This window comes from Squalius cephalus (genome assembly GCF_949319135.1).
Source record: "Squalius cephalus genome assembly, chromosome: 10".
NCBI classification, from domain to species: domain Eukaryota; kingdom Metazoa; phylum Chordata; class Actinopteri; order Cypriniformes; family Leuciscidae; genus Squalius; species Squalius cephalus.
In genome coordinates this window covers 40,592,113-40,617,814 of record NC_137131.1, presented here as the reverse complement: position 1 = coordinate 40,617,814, position 25,702 = coordinate 40,592,113, and the positions used below count along the sequence as shown (strand labels likewise).

General features: G+C 37.4%; 1 protein-coding gene across 11 annotated transcripts in view; it reads left to right on the top strand.

The window, feature by feature from the left end:
* Nucleotides 1–25,702, top strand: part of rbm26 (RNA binding motif protein 26) — a 37,185-nt gene that overhangs the window by 3,086 nt on the left and 8,397 nt on the right. For 4 of the 11 annotated variants that reach the window (XM_079883939.1, XM_079883947.1, XM_079883940.1 and 1 more), the window contains exons 7-25: nt 140–403; nt 498–737; nt 1,275–1,415; nt 2,854–2,988; nt 3,202–3,313; nt 3,667–3,826; nt 3,917–4,081; nt 5,062–5,181; nt 5,292–5,357; nt 5,560–5,682; nt 5,771–5,845; nt 7,349–7,516; nt 7,599–7,703; nt 8,532–8,735; nt 8,821–8,907; nt 8,983–9,096; nt 11,013–11,870; nt 11,967–12,532; nt 20,979–21,120. In XM_079883939.1, coding sequence (XP_079740065.1) covers nt 140–403; nt 498–737; nt 1,275–1,415; nt 2,854–2,988; nt 3,202–3,313; nt 3,667–3,826; nt 3,917–4,081; nt 5,062–5,181; nt 5,292–5,357; nt 5,560–5,682; nt 5,771–5,845; nt 7,349–7,516; nt 7,599–7,703; nt 8,532–8,735; nt 8,821–8,907; nt 8,983–9,096; nt 11,013–11,102 — 2,369 coding nt within the window. In that variant the 3' untranslated portion in view covers nt 11,103–11,870; nt 11,967–12,532; nt 20,979–21,120. Of the gene's footprint in view, nt 1–139; nt 404–497; nt 738–1,274; nt 1,416–2,853; nt 2,989–3,201; nt 3,314–3,666; nt 3,827–3,916; nt 4,082–5,061; nt 5,182–5,291; nt 5,358–5,559; nt 5,683–5,770; nt 5,846–7,348; nt 7,517–7,598; nt 7,704–8,531; nt 8,736–8,820; nt 8,908–8,982; nt 9,097–10,201; nt 10,253–11,012; nt 11,871–11,966; nt 12,533–13,209; nt 13,250–20,978; nt 21,121–25,702 lie in introns of all 11 variants that reach the window. The other 7 variants (XM_079883946.1, XM_079883938.1, XM_079883945.1 and 4 more) reach the window with 5 other exon arrangements.

Below are 25,702 nucleotides of genomic sequence, written 5' to 3'. Positions count from 1 at the left end.
ATTGCTGAAAACTGACTTCTTTTAAACTGTACTGTTCTTACATAACTTGCATACAATTCTCACACTACAGCACCATTTACAGTGCTTGCTTTTTTTTTGTTTTTCACGCTCCTGTTGAATGCTCTTCTTGCCTTTCTAGAGCGAGATTCTGTAAAGGCAAAATACGACCACAGCCGCCCTGAACGTCAGGAGGGCCCGACCACCGATGGCTACACCGCCACACCTCTCACACCCGGGACCTCCTCTGCTCATTTCCCAGTGCCCACCCTCAGTAGCACCATCACTGTCATCGCCCCCACACACCATGGGAACAACACCACTGAGAGCTGGTCAGAATTCCCACAGGACCACACGCCGTTCAGCAGAGGCGGCCCACCAAGGAAACGCTGTCGTGACTATGATGGTATAGAATTTTGAACACCCTAATCGGTGAACAGAGTTCACAGACTAACCATCTTTCTTATGTCAGTAACATCCTGATTTGGTTGTCTTGACAGAGAAAGGCTTCTGTATGCGAGGAGACATGTGTCCTTTCGATCATGGAAGTGATCCAGTGGTGGTGGAGGATGTTAATCTTCCCAGCATACTACCTTTCCAGCCTCCGCCTCTTCCTGGAGTGGATGGCCCTCCTCCTCCGGGTCTGCCGCCCCCTCACTCACTCCTGACTCCACCAGTGAACCTCAGGCCACCTGTGCCTCCACCGGGCACCATGCCTCCCAGCCTACCGCCTGTAGCAGGTGTGACCCTAAAGTAACACTTTACTTGAAGCCATTATACACAGTATAAGTAGCATTATAAGTAATTTCAATGCTTTAATTTAGCTTTCTAATGCATCTGATATTGCATTGTATGATCTTATGAATAATTGTAACCACATTTATAATAATTTTCTATTATCGTAGCCCTTTATAAAGTGTATTTCATTAAATGGCAAACAACCAATTTCAGATGTAACAAGGAATCTGCAAATGCTATAATGCATTTTATCTTTGGTTACAGTCATTTATAAAGAGATATAATGCATTAACATACATCATGATTGCCTTTATAATACCCCATTACACACACAGGCTTTAAGGATGATACCAAAATATTTCACCTGGTCCAGATATTTCAATATCAAATATGTGAAAAGAATGTGTTTTTTTGAACATTCAAGCATGGAAACCTATTCTAGAAGACCTCTACAATAAAATAAAGACTTTGAAAAAGGGCATAATAGGTCCCTTTTATTGTTGAATGTCTTTTATAAATGCTCTGTTCCTCTCTCTCAGGTCCTCCTCCTCCTCTTCCGGCCCTGCAGCCCTCTGGTATGGACGCCCCTCCGAACTCCATGACCAGCTCTGTGCCGACTATAGTCACGTCAGGGATCCGGCCTCCGATCACACAGCCTCCACCACCCCTGTTCACTTCAGGTTAGTGCTCATAGATGTGTCATGTCTAATACAGTGATTGATTGACTCTGAAGGTGTTTATGTAGACTGTCATATCTTGAGCCTGAACTTATATTAACTGACCCATATGAGGATATATGTAAATTATGACTGGTTTTGGTGAAAGAAACCTTGATTAACACTAAGTTGATGGACAAATGGATGAGGAAAAACACAACACTACAATGCTGTGGAATATCTCAGGAATAACGTATAGCCAGCCTGCCTTCATTTCAAAATAAATTCTATTGATTACGACTCTCTTGATAACGATCTATTGATTAAAGTTTTTTTTTTGTTGCTTTATAAATAAGTGTTAGATTGTGGTCAGCAGCATGAAGACGGAGATTCAAAAACAAAACAGGCTTTACTAATAATCCAAACACTGAATGAACGTGCAGGAGAATAATGCAAACCACACAATGCATAAACGAGAACTGACCAAGAGCAACTGAAACGCAGGGCTATATAAACAGGGTTAGAACAAAGAAAAGTAAAGTAGACATGTGAAACTAATACATAACTATAGAATCAAACAAGGACATAATCAGTAACCAATGAAACCGAAACAGGAACTAAAGGAAACAAACAGAATGTCAAAATAAGGGTCCACATAACAGAACATAAAACTGACAATAAGCTTGTTGGTCTATTGTTATATGTATAACCGTTAGTTCAGATCCTCGAATCTGACTGGACAAGAGGCTTTCTAAAACTGCTGATATTTCACTAGTATCAGCACTGCTCGTGCATTTAGACAGGTTGTCAGTCAGTGCAGGTTACATTATTACAGCAATAGGTGGCGGCAAGGGACTCGGGTTTGCACTTTGCAGGCGGTCCCTTTGGACTTGTCTCTCAGCCGCCTGATCATAGAGACCAATTTATATTATAAAGCTCGTTTTGAGGAAAATTGGGTTGTAGCTCGTTGTCGTTGCTCGTTTTTTACTGTAGATCAGACTTTCAAGGAAATTTTACCTATTTCAAGCATTCAAGAACAAGTCCTATTTGAATGTGGGAATCTCAAATCTCAAAAACTGCTTGCTGAACTCGGAACAAAATCGTACATGAGCTGTCCCATGAATGCTGTTTTTATGCTCAAATAGTACCAAAAGGCTTATTTTTCAGGCTAGACCAGCTAGTGCAGTTCTAAGCACAAGTTTCAGGTTTCTTTGGGAACTGGAGCTTTTAACGGCAGCTGCAGTGACACAATAACTTTACCTATCAGAGATCTGTTCTTTTATGTAGAATGCGGGACATATTCCTCCATATTGCATGTTGCAGTTTCTCCCATTCATAAGTTATAGGAGTGAACCGTCTTCACATATCCATAGTCTTTGATGGTAGTTTACATACTAAATAAATAAATGCTGATGATTGTTTTTTTTAAATTATAGCTGTTTTTGTTGTTATATATCTGTAGACTCATTTGAGCCTGATGTGTATAATCCTGAAGCCCCAAGCATGACCTCACGGCCCATGTACAGACACCGAGTCAACGCTCAGCGGCCCAATCTGATTGGTCTGACCATGGGTGAGGTGGATCTGCCCCACAGAGGTAACAGAGAGCACTGGCCTCTCTGCTTAACCCCCCTCTTCATGGATATAATACACTTCCTATTAGATTTTCTTATCTTTTAACTTCCCTCTTTGTGTGTGTGTGTGTGTGTGTGTGTGTGTGTGTGTGTGTGTGTGTGTGTGTGTGTGTGTGTGTGTGTGTGTGTGTGTGTGTGTGTGTGTGTGTGTGTGTGTGTGTGTGTAATTCTTTCAGAGAAAATGTCAAACAACAACAGCACTCGGATAGTTTTAGAATCAGACTCCAGGAAGAGAGGAGCAGGACCGCATGATGGAGCAATTCTTGCTAAGAAACCCTGGTTTGACAAGTAAGTTGTTGTTGTAAACATTATCTACATAAACAATTAACGATTTAGCATAAAACTAAGATGCAAATTTTTTAGTTTCAAAATGTAAATATCAGTCCATGATTGGTGCATTTATTTAATTAAATGTACCAATATGTTACCTCTGTAGCCTCTTAATTGCATATGTTGCTGGAAATTTACAGTGTTTACAGTCCAATTTACAGTCCAAATCTCAAGTTTATGCACCCAAATAAAATAATCAAGATTTTTTTTGGTGCAGTGTACATTTGTTGCATCTCTTCAGGCTGTTTCATTTTTGTTTTGTTTTTTGACCTTGTGTATATATTTTGAGACGTGTCCCTTTTACTCCTCAGACCAAACTTCAACAAACCCAACCACCACGGCTTTCAAAGAAAAGTGCCCTACTCTGTAATAAACACCAAATTGGCCATCCGTCAGATTCCTCATGAGCTCAACAACATCAGCAAACTTAATGAGCACTTCAGCAAGTTTGGAACCATAGTCAATCTCCAGGTACTGTAGATCAGATAAGCCTGTGGTTAGAAGTCAACAGTTGTGATATGTTGATGTTACAGGCTTATAGGCATATCTCCTCTGTTTCAGGTGGCGTATAATAATGACCCAGAAGGGGCGCTGATCCAGTTTGCCTCCCCTGAAGAAGCCAAGCGGGCCATGCAGAGCACAGAGGCGGTACTCAACAACCGCTTCATCAGAGTACACTGGCACAGAGAGGACACAGTGGAGCACATGCACACCACGCCACATCCGGTATGAAAACCTCCAGTAAACAGACTATGACTTGGTGTAATTGAACTACTAGAACTAGCGGTCGAGCAATATGGGGTTGATTAGTGACCAGTGCCACTAAAAATATAAATATACATTTAATCACAATTTGATTTAAAGATGGTACTACTAACTTACATATATTTATCACAAATTGATTTAGAAACAAACACACACGCGTATAAATAAACACATACAGTACATGTCAAAAGGTTAAAACATTAAGGTTTTTAATGTTTTTGAAAGTAGGCTGCATTTATTTGATCAAAAATACAGTAAAAACAGTAATACTGTGAAATATTGTTACAATTTAAATTAACTGGTTTCTGATGTAATATTTTAAAATGTAATTTATTCTAGTCATTTATATAGATCAGTGCTCTTATTGGATCTTGGGCACAAAAAACTTGATATATAATATAATATATATATATATATATATATATATATATATATATATATATATATATATATATATATATATATATATATATATATATATAAAATAACACATGCTCAATACATGCAATCACGTCAATACAATTCATATTTATTTTACATAAACTAAAATCACTTGAAAATTTTAAAACCTTTTTTCTGTAATCCTATTATAGAATGTTTTAGAATTAAATAATTTGTTAAACACATCATGAATAAAAATTAAACTAATTAAAGACTATGACGAACAGTTCACTTAGTAATCGTCCTTGTCTATATATTAATGGCCCATTAATTACAACCAATGCTGCATGCATTAATACCTCTTTCCACAACACAAAAAAACGTTTATACTGTTTGCAGTACACATCCCTTTTGCTTTTTAGGGCAAATTCTTACAATATTGTCACATGATCTTAATGTGCTGGGCATGATGTTTGCCCAATACTCAGCAGTGGTGCTTTTAATAGCTGATGGTTGCAGCTGCAAAATCTGATTATAGAAGCCATGTTTGTTGTTTGTAGAGCATACAGTCTCACCAGGAGCCTGCAGGGACCACACTGAAACAGTCAGTGAAAGACCGGCTCGGACCCCTACCCACAGCTCACCCTGAGCCCTCACAGGGTCCCAACGTCCCTCCACAGGTGATTGTGTTTCTGTTCATGTGGATTTGTCAGGCTGTAATGTTGTTGGATTCGCTTTGTCTTCCATGTTGTCTCAGATCTCAGCATGTCTGTTTTTCTGTTCTCTGCAGAATACAACCAAAGCTTCAGTGAAGGAACGTCTTGGCTTCCCTAAACCAGCTGGCGTTGGAGGAAAGGTTTGTTTTCGTCTAGTTTTGCACAGCCAGGCTTTGTACTGTTATTATAAAGTCTAGTCCACATTTCAGCTTACTTTGACATGTTTGTGTAGAATATGTTCTGACTGTTCATTTCATATTGTGAACCACTGGCTTCTTTTGAAAAACTTCTAATTGTTTATATGTAATGTAAAGGTTTTTATTTTATTTTATTTCTTTACAGGTCATTTCCACATCACATGGCCTGACTAAGACTGTTTATAACCCAGATGCACTAAAAGCTGGCCAGAAGGGGGTGCCATTTGGGACTAGGGTCAGCACTGAAGATGCCCTGAAAAGAAAACAGGTTTGTGTAATTGTGCTTGTTAGTAGCTTGTTTTTGTATGCTTGTTTTGGCATTGTTTGTGAACTCTGGTTCTGTTGTTCTCCACCAGGAGGCGCTGAAGCTTCAGCAGGACGTCAGAAAAAAGAAACAGGAGATTTTGGAGAAGCACATTCAGACTCAGAAGGTGCGTCATTAATTGTTGCCCTTTTGTCTTGTTGTGCATATGTTATATTAATTAGTGACAGCAACCAAATATTTTTTTCTTTTCTGAGTTGAACAGCTCTGTTTTAATGATTTTGATGAAGTTAAAAAGTATTTTTTATTCAGCATGTACACATTAAATTGATCAAAATCGAACTTTTTATTCATCAGAGAGTCATGGTTTCCACCAAAAAAGGAAGCATCACAACTGTTTTCAATTCAACATTGATAATAGTCAGAAATGTTAACTTGAGCAGCAAATCAGAATATTAGAATGATTTCTGAAGGTTCATGTGTCACTGAACCTTCACTGAACATATATTTCATTTTAAAATATATTCAAATAGAAAAGTTAACCCTTACCCTAAATGGCAATATTTCACAATATTACTGTTTTTACTGTGTTTTGATTTAAACCAGTGCAAGGCTACGTTCAGACTGCAGGCAAATGCGGCCCAAATCAGATTTTTTCGCTCGCATGTGATTCAGATCTGTTTTATCTCATGATAGTATGAACAGCTAGCCTGGAAATCCAGACCTAAATCTGAAAGATTAATGGTCTGGCATCGACTAATGAAAATCGCCCAGTTCGAGGGGCGGCACCAAGCATGCATTTGAAAATCTCACTGCACGCAATTGGATAACAATATGACCAATCACAACAATAAGCTCCATACGCTTAGCTACCAGCGGAGCTAACTGGTAGATTAGACTCTTGCCGTATCCGGTCGGCAAAACAGCAAAAACGCCCTTCTTGCAAAGGAAGGATTCGAGCGCTGTCTTCTGTTCCTCTTATAAAAAGCCAAGTCTAACTCGTTCATTGTAGCGGCCAAAGCCGTTTCAAACAACTGGTGTTCATCCAAAGCCATCTTGCAATGTTTACTAATGACTTCGTCGTCACAGCGCTGTCGTCATCTATCTTTAACTCGCCTCTGGCCCGCCTATATCAGATAACCCGATGTGATTGGTGTAGCTCGGATACAAGGGCATATTTAATGAGCATCATGACTTGACGCCAGAGTAAACTCGCTGAGCAAATTCATCTTGTGCTCTCGTGAGAACTCTGGATTTCCAGGGTAGTGAACAGCACAAACCACATCTGATCTTTTCAATTCCGATTTGTGCCACTTCCATATGTGGTCCTGAATCCGATACAGGTCGGAAAGATTTTACATACCCGAAATTATCAAGACAATTGCGAAAGGTTGTTTGTAGGAGGACAGTGATGTGTCAGAGCTCATAAGTATTTCAGTGACAGCTATATATACAAGCAAAACCGTATCATAAATGTTAAAAAACGCTGCTCTTTTTTTTGCATGCTCGTCTTTGTTTTTGTTTTTTGGCTTCCGCGGCAGATAACACTATACATAAACGTGTAATCACTTACTTTAATGTTCTCCATGTTTATGTATGTATGACAGCGTGCTGCTTTTCGTCTTTTTTTTGGCTGGGGTTTGCATTAATAACTTGTGTGTGTCATATTCAGCTGCTGATATCTAAGCTAGAGAAGAACAAGTCCATGAAGGTGGAGGATAAAGCTCTGATCATGCAGACCCTCACCACCCTCACCAACAGCATCACCAAACTCCAGGAAGAGATAAAAGGACTGTCCAGTGCTCATGTCCTGAAGACCACGCTCAAGAGCAAAGCCCAGGTACACACACACTCTAACAAAACATGATGATCAAGACATGAATTGTCCTGCACATGTATATCCTGATGCATGTCGTTTACAGGCCCAGAAGGAGCTCCTGGACACAGAGTTGGACCTTTATAAGAAAGTACAGGCAGGAGAGGATACTGCCGAACTCAAGATCAAATACACTCAGCTGCAGTTAGAGGTATTTCACAAGGAGACAAAAACTCCATTCTTCACCTCACTGTGGTTTATGTCTTGTATTTATAGCTAAAATGTATATCTCTGTATATTTTTCCAAGACAATATTAAAAATATATCTTGATACTTTTGCATTTGCTCTCAAAACATTTAAAAAGGTATTACTTTTTTGCTCCTCATGAAAAAAAGACATGGTCTGGATAGAAGAGCGAATGTTACATAGAACATAATTCTTTACTGCAAAATCAACACGGTTAAAAATTTATCTAGACTTAGTCACCACTTACTGCTTTTTTCTTCTTCTTTTTTTTACTAAATGAAGACTAATGGAACAATTAAAGTCATATTTACTTAAAGGCACCACTTTACCAGTATAGAAAAAAAGTGCAATCTTTCTACAAAAAGTGGTGGTTGTTGCAATAACAAAGCAAATTCTTTAATGGACAAAGAAACCCCTGAATAGCAAATAAGCACATCACACATTACATAGAACAAGTAGCAGGTTTATTAGATTGCAAGACTTAATTCACATATCTTTTTTGATTTGTAGTATCTAAAAAAAATATATAATTTTTTTGTCTCATTGCAATGGTTATCACTGACACTTTTTTACATTTATATATGCATCTCAATCCATAAACTTTGCAGTGTGTAGATAGTAACATGAGAAATAAAACTTTTATTCAAATTGTGATTTAGGTTGTAAACAAAGCTGGCAAAGAACACTGGTTTTGGTTTATTTCTTATACTCATTCTCAGACCTTCCACCGGGTGGCAGTACAGTGCTACTTAAACTCTGTAAGCTTGTATTAGATCTGCTCTTTATATTCAGGCTGCCAAAAGGGGGCTTTTGACCTCAGGACGTGGGAGGGGGGCCCACTCCAGGGGTCGGGGGTCCATGAGGAGCCGCGGCCGAGGGATTCGAGGGCGCGGGAGAGGAGCTCCAAATCACGCTGTGGTGGATCATCGACCCAAAGCTTTAGAGATCAGCGGTTTCACTGAGGCAGATCGAGTCGACCTGCTGCCGCACTTCGCAGTGAGTATCTTTAAAGGGCACATTGCATCACACTGCTTATGAGAGATGTCTTTGACTCATAACCACTTTTCCCACTAACCTCCAGCAATATGGGGAGATTGAAGATTGCCAGATGGAGGATTCTAGTCTTAGTGCCATCATTACGTACAAAAGCCGCGCAGAGGCTGAACAGGTATTAACATATTCACACACATGCATGCACATGTACGCCTTCATGTGGACTCTAAACTTCCACTCCGTTCCTCAGGCGGCCATCCACGGCATTCGGTTAAATAATCAGGAGCTGCGTTTGGCCTGGCACAAGCCCACGGCTTCCCTCAACACAACAGACCTGGATGAGGCTGAACCTGAGGATGAGGAGGTACGCCCTTCATCACTGTTCACTTGAAGTGTATTTGGTCAGTCTTTTTTGTAGCTGTTTGTATTTCTTTTATTAGGTATGAAAGTAATGTAACTGTATGTATTACAACATAATCATTTTTGCGTGAAATTAAGCAAAATTGATGTACACTACTGCTCAAAAGTTTGGAGTCAGTAAGAATCTTTTGAGATGTAATAGTTGTATTCATCAAGGATGCATTTAATTTAGCAAAAGTGATGGTAAAGACATTTACAATGTTACGGAAATTTCAAATAAATAGCATGCGTCACAGTTTCTTCAAAGTATGAAGCAGCATGACTGTTTTCAACATTGGTAATAATAATCATATGTGTCTTGAGTATCAAATCAGCATTTTAGAATGATTTCTGAAGGATCATGTGACACTTATGAATTTTCAGCATCCTTACTCCAGTCTTCAATTACATTTTTAACCATATTAAAATAAAAAGTATATTTTTATGCTATAAAAATATTTCACAATATTACTTATATTGTACTTATATTACTTATACAACTTATATTGTATTGTTACCCCATCCCCCCACCCGCCCCAATGTTTTTGATCAAATAAATCCAACTTTATTGAGCATAAGAGACTTCTTTCAAAAGCATGAAAAAATCGTTTCAACCCCAAACTTTTGAACAGTTGCATATATGTTAGAATGTTCTTCGGTATACACATTTTTGGATTGTTCAGTAGCTTAAATACTTTACATACTGAAAGGTTCTTCATCTTAATTTTGTTGTTGTTGTTTGGAACGTATTAGTCACAAACCAAAATATCAGATTATTTGACAAATGCAGTCATCAGTGCATGCACAGCTTTATCTAAGATAACTACTTTTATAAAACAGTTCTTACTCTTAATTCTAATTGGATGAGCCACATTTACGAGCCTGTTTACACCCGGTCACTTCATGGGTTTTTACTGATTGGATATAGCTTGATTTGTTAAAACCGTTCCATTTATGCCACTTGGCCGCATAACTAATATAAATCCGAACTTCAATTTCCGCGCTACATGCAAATTTTAGTTCACGTCAACGAAAGCAACCGATATGAGCTGCATTTTATTTATCATCAGCTAATTTCAAGATCAAAGAGCGCAATAGGAGAGAGAGCGGCATCAGCACTGGTAAGATCATCTAGTCTCACTTCTGTTAATGAAGATGATTGTGTGTTGAGCGTCTGCGACTTCATTTGCGGCAGTTTGTGCGTTGGCTTGGTGAAGAGATGCTCAGCTACTCATCTGCACTGATGCATGTTACAGCAGCGCTGTCATATCTGGCTATAACATGTCATATAGCCTATAAACACGCTCACACGTTTATTTTTTTAACATTTTTGGGAGGAGTAAAATTTACAAATGTGGTTTCAACAACCAGATGCATTTGCACTCGTCCAGTTTCGTCTGGAATGCATCTCAGACCACTCTAAAGCGTTTCGGAGGGCATTTACACCTGGTCTTCTCGCGATCGGATAGCTATCCGATCAGAGAAAATGCATGAAGTGACCAGGTGTAAACTGGCCCAAATTAGCCAATACATGTCATGCACAGCTGTGACCACACAACCTTAGAATTACTTTCTATTTTGGGAAAGTTGTGATGTTTCTTAGCGACTGTTAACATTTTTGTATTGCCTACAACATACTTTCATAAATACAGGACACATGCCACTGTATATTTTCGTATTACTCCTTGTTTCATCGTTGTTATTGAGTGTAAATAACAGTTCTGATTACATAGAGCTCACATATAGAGTGAATGTACCCATGGTGTAAGCACAAAATGGTATGTAACGCCACTTAGACCAGCAATTTGTGACTGACCACCTGGAAAAGTTTCATCATTGAGCATGCATTTGGTTCTGAGTGTGTTTTCTGATTGGTTACAGTTTCCAGAGGATTCGCTGGTGGACGATTCCCTGCTGCAGGACGATGATGAGGAGGAAGACGATAACGAGTCGCGCTCATGGCGTAGATGAAGATGAAGGCTTCTGTCCAGTCCTGCTGCACTGCACCACTCTTGAGTTCTGTGTTTTTGAAATGGTTGTTTTTAAAATTCTAATTTACATTTCATTCGCTTTTTTATTTTACTTATCAAACCTGAGCAGCACATAGAGAGCATCTGTCAAAAGGCTGTGAATTTGAATAACTGAGTTGTGAAATTTCATGAGTGATTTGGTTTTTCACCCTCATCGATTGTTTTGTATCGTGTCAACATTGACTAACTTTTGCTCTTATTTTTAGTTTTTTTATGGTCAGTATGTTGACCCAAATTTCTTTTGAACAGTTCTGGAAATGTTACAGTTTGAAAGTAATATGGAGAATGTTTCAATTTCAAAGACCACAGTAGAGCATTTTTGAAGCATTGTTATGAAACATGTTGTACGCTTTCCTTAGTATAATCAGCCTGATGAGGATGTAGCTTTTGTGTACATATTTTATGTATGAATTTTAATGGTTTGTATGAATTCTTTGCTTCTGAATTCATCACCTGAGTTTAATTTTGAAATGTAAAAAAAATAAAGAATTGAAATGGTCTAGAAAAAATAACAGCTGCAAAAAAAAGAAAAAAATATTGAGAGCTCTGCTGCAAAAGCAGCATTGAGAACAAAAAAAAAAAATCTGAACAGCTGAATAAAGACCATTTCAAACCCCCACCCCCAAATCCTCACAAAAAGAGCAAATTTCCTAAATTCACCATGCACTACAGTACCAGCAGGTATGTAGCATGAACAGCATTCAATGAGGTAAGCAATATTATTTGTATATATTATGCATTTCTTTTGAAATCTTTGTTCTGTTTTGGTGACTAACTGTAACTGTTGTGCATTTCTGCCCATTAGGCCATGTGTGATGATGCAATAGCAATACAATTATGGATGAAGGTTGAACTACATCGGATCACCGAAACATAACATGTCGGTATGGATTTCGTTGCGTTCTTGATGGCCTCTCTCTAGTTTTTGGACATTTCATTGTCAACTTATGATAAAATTGCCCACCTATTTTCCCACAGGGACACTAAAACCTGTTTTTACAATATTTGTTGACCCTTGATGCCATCGCACCATCTTGGTTACTTGTATCAGGCACCCCCTACAACCTCCGAGCATCACATTTGCATAGTGGAGAACGAATTACCCAATCAGAGCTGTGGCAGTCGGTGATGTGGCTCTCCCACCTTGGTGCCTGTCATGGAAACTCAGCTAATTGTGAAGAATTGGATTTGCACTTGGAGTGTGCCATGAAGCCCAGCTTTACCCCACCAACTAAACCTCGCCCCGGCCCAGCAAGGGGGCCCTTAAGTGGACGCGATCCCCCTCCTACACGACCTCATGCTGCAATCTTCTCCCAATCCCCCCTCCGTCCACAGCCAGGACCTGATCTCTCACCAGCGCACAGGCCTAAAGTGAGTGTGTGTGTGTGTCCCATTCCTCCCCTAGTTAAAAGTTGACCTTTGACCTCTATACCAGTGTAATATAACATTTTAATAAGCTTTGTTGGGTCAGTTAGTGTGTCGTTACTATGGAGATTTTCATGGTGTGAGGGATGTAAATCGCGATTCTTAAATAGAGCTATTTAATCTGAGGGACTCCCGCAGCCTGACTACTCTGTAATGAAGTGATGTATTTTTTAAACTGGGACTCATCGTGAGCTGCGAGTCCGTGAGGCGAATGCGTTTCCGGCGGGATAAACCACGTAATGTGTTTACCACAGAAAACGTGGGCTAACGAGTTTATAGCGTGTCTGAGAGCTTCAGCTAACGCGTTTACATTGGCCCCGTCATTTGTAAAGACTCTTTAATCTATAATTTGTGTCAGTAAGATAAATGGGTTTATTTCTTAACCGGTGAAGTAAATTATGTGTTAGAATTGAAAATAAGGTGTGAAGTTGGCATCGAGACTTATATTGTTAGTCTCCATCTTGCATATTTAGGTCATTAAAGGGATAGTTCACCCAAAAATGAAAATGGTCATTTACTCACTCTCATGTTGTTATAATAATAACAGATATAATGAATGTTGGTATATTTTAAAGAACAGTTGACCGTTTTCATTGACTTCTATAATCTTTTGTGTTGTTCAGCAGAAGAAAGAAACTCCTACATGTTTGGAACAACTTGAGGGTGAGTAAATGACAATTTTCATTTTTGGGTGAACTATCCCTTTAATGTATGCAAAATCATAACTTGTCCTGCTTATGTGAATTTACATATAACCCACATTCAGTTCTGGAGTCTCATTTATTCGTTTGTTTCATTAAAATGTGCTCGTCTTTATGGTCTGCGATGGGTGACGGTGGCCTCCTCCTGCCCAACCTCTCTCGTACCCTCTGCTAGTGCTGAGAAAAAGTCTTTAATATTTTATGTGATCACGAGCCTCTATAAGCAAATTTCAGTCCCCAGCAAGTTCAGCCAAAACATGATTAATTTAGTGTTTATCCCCGACATCCTTTAAAAAAAACAAACCCCCTCGGCCAGACGTGCAGAGCTCAGTTTGAGACTAAATCTCGAACTCTACATCATAATACAGGCCTGAGGAGAAATCTATGTGGCCGCATTTTCTTGTTTGGATATCTGAGAAACAGGAAGACTGAGTTTCCCTGAACTGGGTTTCATGCCACTGGGCGGCAGTCGGTATAGACAAAACAAATGCCACTGCTTGCAAGAATGCATAATTTATTTTTTCTTTTGGTAAAATGATCCAGTAAAGCAAGATGAATGGTAGACAGGAGTACTAGCTGCCATATGCAACCATGACATCACTGATTTGACAAATTTAAAATGCTTAAATTAGATTAGTTTTATCAGTGTAAATAACTTATAGTAAAGTATGACCAAGAATACATAGTATACATAAACCTTTTAAAGGGTTACTTTGTCCAATGTTCTCATGTCGTTCTTAAATGTGTATATAAAGGTGTCCTTGTTACAGTGTAATTATACAATTACAGTAAAAAACTGGCAGCTGTGGTTGGCAGAAATTAACTGAAAAAATATGGTAGCAACATTTGAAGTTTTACAGATTTATAGTAAAAAAAAAAGAAAGTATTTCATTAACTGATAAACTTAATATACCAACCTGTACTAATATTGGTTTTGTACCTTTGTAATACACTCTAATCACCAAATTTTTCTGGTGGTTGTCAGTCACATGATTCATCACGTGAACAAGCAGCTTTTCCACAAGCCAAGAAGGTAAATGCTAATATATAAAAGGTGCACAGTGTTGCATTTTTATATTATTTTACAGTTATAATTATAATAATTTTTTACAGGGCAATATTAACCGCATGTTCCTACTATAAGATTAGGTTTAGTTGCTTGTAGTTATGCAAAATGATCTGTTATTGTTAAGGACATGTAACATGTGACAAGGACACTAAAGTATTACCATTTGTGCTCTTTCAAAAGTTCAATCTATGACGTTTACATCCTACACTGTATATTGGTTTGCATATTCTTTCTCCTCATATGAATTCGCAGATCACCACACTTGAATTATTGTATGCCATTGAATGCTAACTTTGCAAGAGCTTTTCAGGTCTCCTGCAATTGCATGCGTATCATCAGTTTTTGACTCCAAGGTCCCCGTATGACCAAGACAATATTCAAAGGCCCTCCTATGTAAGTTAGCATGTGCTTCTGTTGTATTAAAAAAACAAAACAAATACAATATCAATTTAACATTGTGCATTCTTATTTTTAGTTTTTTTTTAGCATTTAATTAAGATCAATACAACTAAAATGAAATATTTAAAGTAAATGATTAAAATGAAGTTATTGAGGCACCCCTGGGCATTTGCTGAGGCCCCCTAGTGGGACCACGGTAAAAGTAATTTAAGATGAATTAATTGCAATTTCACAGAAGTATAATGAATATCAACACAGCGCTAGTAATGACTGATTACTGTAGTTGTGTTTTGCGCTTGCTTGTCTTTTTTTTTGCGCACATCTCTCTCCGGGTGAGTTGTCAAGAGTCTCTCCATCTGTCTCACTCTGTGGCGTCGGTAAAGGTGCTGACAGAAGCTTTGGCTGTTTGAACTTTACAGTGGCCTTGTCATGCAGACAACTGCCCTCAGCTGAACCACAAATCCCAGATTCCCCAGCAACATGGCAAAATTAGCTCCATAAATCAGAGGGGCTTCTGGGAATAGGCCCTGTGTTGCCAGGGGCAATGGATCATCCCAGATACTGGTGTCAGGGGTGCGTGAGTCTCGGTGCCACAGGACACGAGACCGCGGGCAGATCCAGCCGTCGCTTGTGTTAAAAATACTCCAGTGAAGTCGAAGAGATTTCTGTCAGTGTAAATATTCACGCATGCGTTCATGCAAAACCCTTTTTTTAATTAAATATGCATTGGCTAGTGTGATGTCATTTTTATTATAACTTATTAAAGCTCTTCAGTAGAGTAGATTTTGCACTGTTGTTGTCATTATGGCTACATTTGCAGTAGATCATCACTTCTTCCCCTAGTTCTTTGATTGATCTCTGAATGGCAGTGTGCTGCAAATATGCAGTTGTGCACAAATGTTTACATACCCCTAGCAGAATCTGCATGTTAATGTAAGAGGCATCATAAAAATTGCTTATTTCCGTAGTACTGTCCTAAAAAAGGTATTTCACATAACGAATATTTACATACAGTATAGTCCGTAAGATAAAATAACTAAATTGGTAAAAATGGCCAGTTTAAAAAGTTTACTTGACCTTGAATTGTAATGTGTGTTGTTACTTGGATGATCCTCTACTTTGTTTGTGTGTGTGTTGTTCATGAGTCCTTTGTTCATCCTGCCCAATGTTCTTCAGAAAAATCCATGACCTGGGTATATTGTACTTATTTTGTCTTCTGGGAAATGTGTAACTATCTTCTGTAGCTTCTGAAGAGCTGTTCTAAATGGGGGAAAAAAGGGCCTTTAAACAAAATAAGAAAAAATGTGTTCAATCTTGTTCAAAAGTTTTCACACCCGGCTCTTAATGCATCGTGTTTCCATCTGGAGCATCAGTGAATGTTTGCAGCTTCTATATGTAAACATCTGTTATGTGAAATACCTTTCAGGACAGTACTAAATAAGAAATAACATGACATTTTTATGATGCCTCTTATTTTGTGAAAATGAACTTTATGCAGATTCAACAAGAGTGTAATTCATATATTATGGAGCTTTAGCCAGAATTTTTTGTGAGTTACATGTTTTCCTGCTCATTGCACAATACTCTGATACAATTCATCATTATTGCATCTTATTACATTGTAATTATTATGTAATAACATCAAACCTTTTGAACTAAACCTTTGCAGTTGATTTAGCTATTTTGCTGCTTTTATCCAACACTTTGATTCTTAAATGATCACATTTTATATATATATATATATATATATATATATATATATATATATATATATATATATATATATATATAAACCTTGTTGATTGTCCCTATATGTGTACTTCACTCCAAGACTGTCTTGTGTGTGTTGTGCAGTTAATGTAAACCCAATGATGTATTGACATTCTGATTTGCACAGATGTGACAGGCTGTAATGAAGGTTAAAGATGTCAATTTAATTATGGGTCAAAGGTCACATTACATTACAAACACATTCTGGAACCAAGATGACAGATTAGAATGATCTCAAGTCATTTAGGTTCCTTATGTTACCGTAAATGGAAGATAAAGAATATGGAGTGATGTTGGTGAAATACATATTTTTTATTTATTTTTTTACTTTTTTTGATTATTTCTAATTTGATCCTGAAAGTTGACCAGATGTGACTTGAATCCTCTCTAAATAACTTTTCTTAAAGCAATTCAATAATTATCCTGGTTATTGCAGCAGGTTTTCAATCACTTGCTTTGATTCCTAAGCCTGTTTTTGTCTGGATGCTATCTGCAAAAATAATTGGCCTCTGTTAAAGATCTCTGACCTTCTGTTGTTATAACGGTCAGTCCGACGCAGTTCGAAGGATCAATCCTGCTGCACTTCGCTGTTTTAAACTCCGAGTGGAAATAAAGAGACTGCATCAGGACCCCAGGGGCTATTCAACATCCCCCTCCACCCCCAAACACTGCTATCTGTAAATTAGCTGACTTTGTGACCCTGCCTGTAATTGCATTAGTTTATCAATGTAGCACGCAATTTATTATCTGGAGCAATAACAGCACACGCACACAGGACTGGTCTCAGTACTCACCTCACACAGTAATTAGAGAGGAAGGATTTCAGAAGACATGCTCTAATGCTTGTGTTTGAGAGTGTGCTGGTATACAGACCTGTGAGCACATGGATACACACACCAGACCTTTATTCACATCTATCTTTCTTTTATCAGCCAGGTGCCAATAAAACAAATATTCTATCATCAATGGTATTTGTTAAAGCCAGGTTCACGCTACGATTTTGACCGTTTGAGGCCCTGTTTACATCTGGTATTAAGATCCGATCACTAGTGGACGACGCTAAATACAGGTTTTGAACCTGTCCACTTTCGTCCACTTCCAGAGGGAGTCGAAAACACATTTGACAGGATTGCTTTCTTAGTGTAAACTCTCATGTGGTCGAATGTGTTCAAGCGGCCACAAAAGACCGTCTACTCTCCGTCTACTGAACTAATGCGTGAACATTATGGGAAGAGCTCTAGCCAGACGGGATTTAAACTTTGTCGACTGAAGATCTAAGTTTAGTTTGAAGATGGAAAATGTACCAAGCACAATGTTCTCTCACCATTCCTGATTTCTAACACACACTCACAGCGTTCGACTGTCTTGTGGCATTCAGAGCAGAAACTAAAGCTGATGATCTCTGTGTTTTTCTGTCATCTCGGGGTGCGTTCATATGGAAATTGCGTCCAAGGTTATTTTGTCCATTAGATTGAAAGATCTGAAAAAAAAAACCCCGATTTATTTACCAGCCCATAGACCTCTTCCTCGAAGAAATCAGGACAGAAGTGGTTGAAAGTGGACAAAAGAAATGGATTAAAACACCAGGTGTAAACGGGAATATCTTCCTTGTCTATTTGTGATCCGATCGACAAACACACATCTACTAGGTGTAAACAGGGCCTGGGACAAATGTTGAGAATCCTAAAAGATTCCTCTGATCCTAGGCCAAAATCTGAAGTCTTTGATCGCCAGTTTGACATATTAGCCAATGGCCGATTAATGACCGTTGTGATCAAATTGTGTTAGAAGATTTGACGCGCAGTCCTGTAGTGTGACTTCTCCTACGACAGCCGTCAAATCAAAAACCAATAGGAGCGCAGAACCTGATGACGCAACTAGTGAGACAACAAACCACCATTTGCTCTTACTATAAGTTATGCATAATTAATTACATGCAACTAACCGTAAACCAGTGCTTAACCCTACATAGTTAATATTACTCAGTATAATTACACTGTAACAGGACATCTTAAAATAATGGGTAACCCACAATTCTTTAAGAAAAACATCCCAGTATTTCCGACAACTAAAAATGTTCTGCGAGTCAAATTGACCCGGAACATAATATAAGGTCTAACATGGGCAAGTACCACACACATTTTCTTCTGAAAAGATTAATCAGTTTGTTTGTCTCCATAATTATTAGTTACATACTTTAGAAATTAAGCATGGTCAACATAGTTTTTCCTTGAATAACAGAGTTCCTACTTTTCTTTTTACTTCATTGTAATGACAAGAGAAACAACAATTCTAAAAGCGTGTAACACTCTTTGATGGAGATCATATTCATTTCTTATAGATTATACTGTAGAAACAATAACAGTGCTTACTATGATATTTTGGCAGACACTTTGTAAAAAGCATCGATGCATCGTGGAGACAATATATGGTATATCTGGCAGATTATTGCATAATCTAATCATAATAATCTAATTATGGTAACCAATACCATATACAAAACCCACCAACTTCAAATTTCCAGTCTAGTCCTTTCCATTACGCATTTATTTGAAGATTATTATGAACTAGACCAAATTAATTGAAACTGAATCAATTCCAACCAACTGAATGGTTATAACATGTCAGATTCTGTTAATATATATATTTTAATTTATTGTCTGCTTTACTCTTTGGGGTAATGTGGAACCTGATACAAATGAAGAGCAGGTCAGTTCCTGTACCATATATATATATATATATGATTTCTTATCACCATGCACCATCTCAGATGCTTCATCATGTCTTTCTGATCATGAATGGAATGACCTTTATCACTCAGTCTAACATCTTGTAAATTATCATGATTTCTTTGACTGCTCATGGGTGCATATTTACTCACCGCGAGTCGTCTGTTCAGATCCGCCTCATGGAGATTCAATCTTTTCGTCTCCTGTCCCTGTTATATGCACCTTCAAGCTGTTTAATTAAAGCATGTATTATTAATCCGACTATATTTGAGTCGTTTTTCCTGTGCCTGCGCAGATATGACTGCTACATTACGGGTAAATTGTTTTGCAGTAATTCCCATTTAATGTTTCTCTCATAATCAGTGGCTTTAGTGCGGCAGGAGGAGCGGGAGCGAGAGGAGAGCCAGGACAGGGGAGGCCGTCACTGTAGCTTACCGTTTGATGTGCCAATCGCATATTTGGGGCCTGTAATTAGGTCTGTTTTACAAGTCAAATGCAGCGCCAATGACAGTCGCAAAATATGAGCTTAATAAAAAGTGCCAGCTGAGACGATGCTTCCCCCGTCTCTCTGCCTCCGTCCTCGTCTTTTTCTCTGTCTCTCGCTCTCAGAAATATCAGCTTCAGTGTAAGTCAGCTCAAGGCCAGTAATGATTCTTTCTGACTTCACAGTTGTTCATTCTAATATACGGCCAACCATATCTTGCAGATATTAAGATTATCAGACCTCTACGCTCGTATATCTAGAGGTGCCGGAAGCCATATTGGTACCAGACATTGGCACTTGATTACTATACATTCATTCTAACTGAATGGAAATTAGAGTGATTAGTTAGTTGATACGGTTTGAGTTGTTCTTAAGTGTTCAAAAGTTCACCAGGTCTCCTTTACTTCTAGAAGGACCATACAAATGTTTGTTACTGTTTTGCATTACCTTTCAAACTCTACGACATTTTAAAAATGTGTATGTTTGTGTTGTCATTTAAGTGGAAGTATTTCCATAAAAAATGCTTCAAGCTCAAACACGTATTTATTTACACAAGAAGAAGAGCAGGATGGACATAAAGAGCCATTGCTCAGTTAATGATGTATTATAATAATAATATATCGTTTTTACCATCTTTTGAAATATTGATGGAATGATTTTGATTTGTAATATTTGATCAAACAGGATGATGCAAACAACATGACAATTGATCATTCCCATTGCTAATACTTACTGATGTTTGTTCTGTTTTTTCTCCAAACTGATGTCACTTCCTGTTGGATGATGTCATTATGGAACTGGCTCTTGTTAGTTAAAGGGATTTTACAACAATTCAGCTCATACAGAAAACAATGATGAACATTATCAATTTCTGAATTAACAGTTATTTTTTTATTTTTCTAAAAATAACTAAAAGGTTAAAGTAAAAATAACTAAAAGGTTCAAATAAAAAAATAACTTTATTTAGTATATTGGCATAATTATTCATTCTTAAAAAGCAATGGAGAAGTTTGTTTTAAAAATATGAATGTATAAAAAACAAAATATATATTTCTCGATAAATATATCGGAAAACATTTTAATTAATGGTTAAACCTCTTGACATTTTTACAAACATTCAATCCATACCTACTGAAAATGATTTTTAAAAAAATCTGACAAATACAAAAATTACATTTCTAAGAACACGTCACATGCATTTTGAAACTGAAGATTTTTCCTTTTTTTTATATAATTTCAGGCATCCCGTTCTTCATTGGCACAGGATTGTTTGCGGCATCACTTCCTGTCTTCATCATTTTGGTCACTTTAATCCTGTTGAAAGATCAAATTAAAGAATATTTTCAGACTCAGCTCACTGTACTCTCAAAAGTTTGTGGTCGGTAAGTTTCAGAAAGAAGTCTCTTCTGCTCACGAAGGCTGCATTTATTTAAAAAAAAAAAAGAAAGAAAATGCAGTAAAAACAGTATAGGCTAATATTGTGAAATATTATAGCAATTAAAAAGAACTGTTTATTTGAATATAATTTAAAATGTAATTTATTCCTGTGATGGCAAAGCTGAATTTTCAGAAATCATTCTAATATGCTGATTTGCTGCTCAAGAAACTTTTATTATTATTATTATTATTATCATTGTTGAAAACAGTTGTGCTGCTTCATAGTTTTGTTGAAACCATTATTTTTTTTCAGGATTCTTTAAAACAAAAATGTAGGATTTTTTAAAGAATTTAAAATTCAAAAGAAGAACATTCATTTAAAATAGAAATAATTTGTAACTGTCAATGTCTTTACACTGTAAAAAAAAACCCACATGATCATTGTTATGACATGTTTTTACTTTAACTCTTACTTTAATTGTACTTGAAAATTTAAGGTAGCAACTTTAATTTTCTTCAGTAATGTTGTTCATTGTACTCTTGTGACTGTCTTTTCCCTTGACACATCTATCTCTCTCTCTCTCTCTCTCTCTCTCTCACACACACACATCTGTCTGACTCTTCTGCTCTCCTCCATCTATCGATACTCTTGTCATTTATCTGGACACGGCAGCCTCGTCCGCCATATTGATTCTGTACAGGCAATTTACTGGGAAATGGCAGTGAAGCAGGGATTTATTGTGCAGCCACTTCATTGTCAGATGATGGGTGTAAAATGTGATCGTAACGAGGGGAATGAGGTGGGCCACTCTGTCATAAATAACTCGGGTCCCGCTGTATTAGCGCTCTCTGATTCGAGTATTCAAAGAGCCACAGAGGAAGATATTTAACCTCATGTATTCACATCTGTCATGATCAACTGGAGATAGATATAATATTTCCCCCTAAGGGATAACTAAAGTATATCTATTTCTAAAATATATCTTAACATATAGTCATAACCTGCTTTAACCTATGCCATGTTCTGTCGTCTGCCGCTTTAAATGCTCGAGCTCTGTAAAGCTGGATGGATTCTGATTGGCTGCCAATGTTTTTATCGTTCATCAGCTTTAAAAAAAACATAATTTTTAACATGATTCCAGTGATATCTTTACTCTGTGCTGTTACCGTCATAGTTGTGGTTTAGACTTCAATTTTTAGAACTATATATTTATTGTTATTTATAGGCCTAGTTATCATCCTTAGTGTCTTTAATAGTAATGGCAATAACTGATTTAGCAAATACCTACTAAGGTGTCTACCTGGATTTCAGTTCATATGTGCAGGTTTGATTCAAACTTGCAACATTTCCCACTCTTTTTTTCCCCCATTATATTTTCATTTTCTTTTTACTTACATAAAAGAAAATAATAAATAAAGTCAAGCAGGATATATTCCTAGATCAACATCCATTTCCTATCTACCAGATTTTAGGGCTGAGGTTAGGGGTGAACAACATTCTTATTAACCAATCAATACACCAGTAGGGGAAGTTAAATATGAAGTGTGTAATTTCTGCACCACTAGTGGCAGCAAATGGAATTGCAATCGGATTGTTTGCGTAGCTTGACTGGACCTGTTGCGCCCTTCAAATGGAGTAGAAAATATCATGAATAAACAGATGAAGTCATATTTACAAGTGGGAAATTCTAGATATGTGATTTGAGATCTCGTAAGAGGAGTGTCTATTTGAAACATGGCGGAAACATTGATCTATAATGTAAACAATACAATATATCTGTAATTTATACACCAGTGAACGGAAAGCAAGTCCATAGTAAATGGATAAAGTACTCAACTTTTTTTATGTAACAAAAACATTTAATTTTGATACCAAGTGATAGAAATTCATATTTTGCTGGTGAATAGTTAGCTGGGTGTATTGTTTTGTATTGTATTTCTATGTTTCTGACATGTCGTAATAATGAATTCTCGCCACTGTTACGAATTTCCCAGGTGCACTTGAAGGCAGCATAAGATTATCAGTTCAGCCAATGGCGAAGTGTTTGAAACTTTTTCTGTTAAGTCATTGTTTCAATCCAGTGCCACACTTCACTTAATGCTAACTGATATCGCTATATCATCCAGAAAAATCACTATAATCAGAATGTATAAAGTCAGCTGACCAGTTTAGACCAGCATAATGACCTTGTCCTATTCCTTGCTGGTCTAGCTGTTTTTGCCGACTTTTCTGATCTGAGAACACGCGTGATTGTGTGCGCGAGTCTTGTCCTTGCTCTGATGTCGTCTGTGTTCACGTTGACGAATGGGCCGTGTGACTTATGGATGTCACATTACCGTGAACATGTCACTCGAATAGAGCCGTCAGCCGTAATAGCCGTGTGCTCCGTGCCGGAGGTGAGAGGGATTCGATGATGATGATGATGATGATGATGAGATCTCTCCCGTAATATCATAAAGCAGTGTTTAAATATTTTAATTTCATTTGTCAAGCTACCGCCTTCCCCTCACTCCATTACTCTGCTAACCATCCCTCATCAGCTGAATTAGTGCATTATTCATCAGCACTAATTATTTTCACATAATGTCTGCCCCGATATATTTAACCCTCACATTATATCTCCCCATAATGGCCTTGTAAAATTGAAGTGGAGTTGGAAAGCTCATTTAAAGAACATCAAAGAGACGGGAATGAGTGAGATGGGAGGCTGTGGAGTTAAACACTTCGGGTCGAGGGTCCCCACTGAGTCGGGACATTTGTTCCTGTCTGATTTGCATGGTGAAGGAGAGGAGAGGTCGATGGAAGAATAGTGAATGAGTGTGTGCTCTGGTCTAGAAGCCTACAGTGAAAAATGGTTCTTGATAAGAAGAGGGCTGGTTGTTGAAGCAGTGAGGCAGAAGAACAGTAGACATGGCTCTGGACTCTATAGTGATATTACAGTCAATCTTTTGGCTGTTAAAGGGACAGTTCACCCAAAAATGAAAACCGTCATCATTTACTCACCCTCATGTTGTTCCAAACCTGTATGAGTTTCTTACTTCTTTTGAACACAAAGATATTTTGAAGAGTGTTGGTAACCATTGACTTCCATGGCATTTTTTCCTACTATTGGAAGTTATTTGATTACAAACATTCTTTAAAATATCATCTTTTGTGTTCAACAGAATAAAGAAACTCGTACAGGTTTGGAACAACTTGAGGGTGAGTAAGTGATGACAGCATTAAAATGCGTGGGTGAACTGTCCATTTTAGTCTTTAAACCCCAGCCACCCTTCATCCATGTTAAAACGTTTATCACAAATCACATCACAACTTTTTGGAGGAAAAAAGTTAGCTAGCAGCATTCAGTATGGATGGGTATCAATAATATATCAGAAAGTCATAAAATGTCAAATCAAGTCCAATCAGCTTTTTCTACAAAAAAAGTGTGCTGTGATTATATATAGAGAGAGGATATATCAAAAATCTGAGAATGAGACAAGCCCAAAATGGCGTAATTATGACATTTAAAGGTAGGGTAGGCAATTTCAGAGAGACTAGCAATAGCAAGCTAGCTTTGAAAGTATAAGATCCCACCCTTCCTTCAGAGTGTCTCCAAAACCTCCTTCAAAACACATGAACACACACAGCCAGAGTCTGTAAAGCGTCACTAAAGACGACACGTAATTGCAAAGCACAAACAATTACAATAATAATGACCGTAAACAACTTCCAGAGCTCTAGTTGTACCACCTGACTGCTGCAGGTTCATTTCAGCGTTGATTGTGCTGATATAGAAACACAGATATCCGAGTCTGAGGACGTGAACAGCTCCGGGTAGAACGTCACAGGTCGCCATCTTGTAATTACGGTAGTTATGACGTGGCATGAACGCAGTATAAGCTGGTTGTTTTGGTTCAGGAGGAACCGTAAAAGTCGGCTTCTGTATGGCCATGTTTTGGTCATGTGACTTCCACAGATGTTGTATGTACATTTTTTTTAATAGATAGACCACTTCTATAATTGATTGCTATCAGAATGTGAAGAGCATTTCAACCAGAAGTTTCAACCAGAATTGCCTTACCCAATACCTTTAACATTTGGAAAAGGTACAATTCAAAAATAAGGTTATTTTGAAATTTAAAGTGGTTATTTTTTTCATTATGGGTTCTTCAGATCAATGTTTTGGTTTCTTTAAATTTTTCTAAAGAACTTGAACTATTTTAGAACTATTAAAATGTGAATAAATTTGATAAGTTGTGAAATGACAACATTGGGTTTATACAACATAGCTTTATAGTAAACTTCTGTTCAAAGATTGGGGTCAGTAAGTATTTTTTTTAAGGAAATTCATTTTTATTATTATATTTTATTAAATTTTATTTATGGCTGCTGGAAATTCAGCGTTGCCATAACTGGAATAAATTATATTTTAAGATATATTCAAATAGAAAAGAGTGATTTTAAATTGTAATAAAGAAATCACAATACATATTTTACAAAATATTATTTAATCCAAAAAATGCAGGCTTTGTGAGCATTAGAAACTTCTTTCAAAAACATTAAAAAACAAACAAATGTATTAACCGCAAACTTTTGAACAGTAG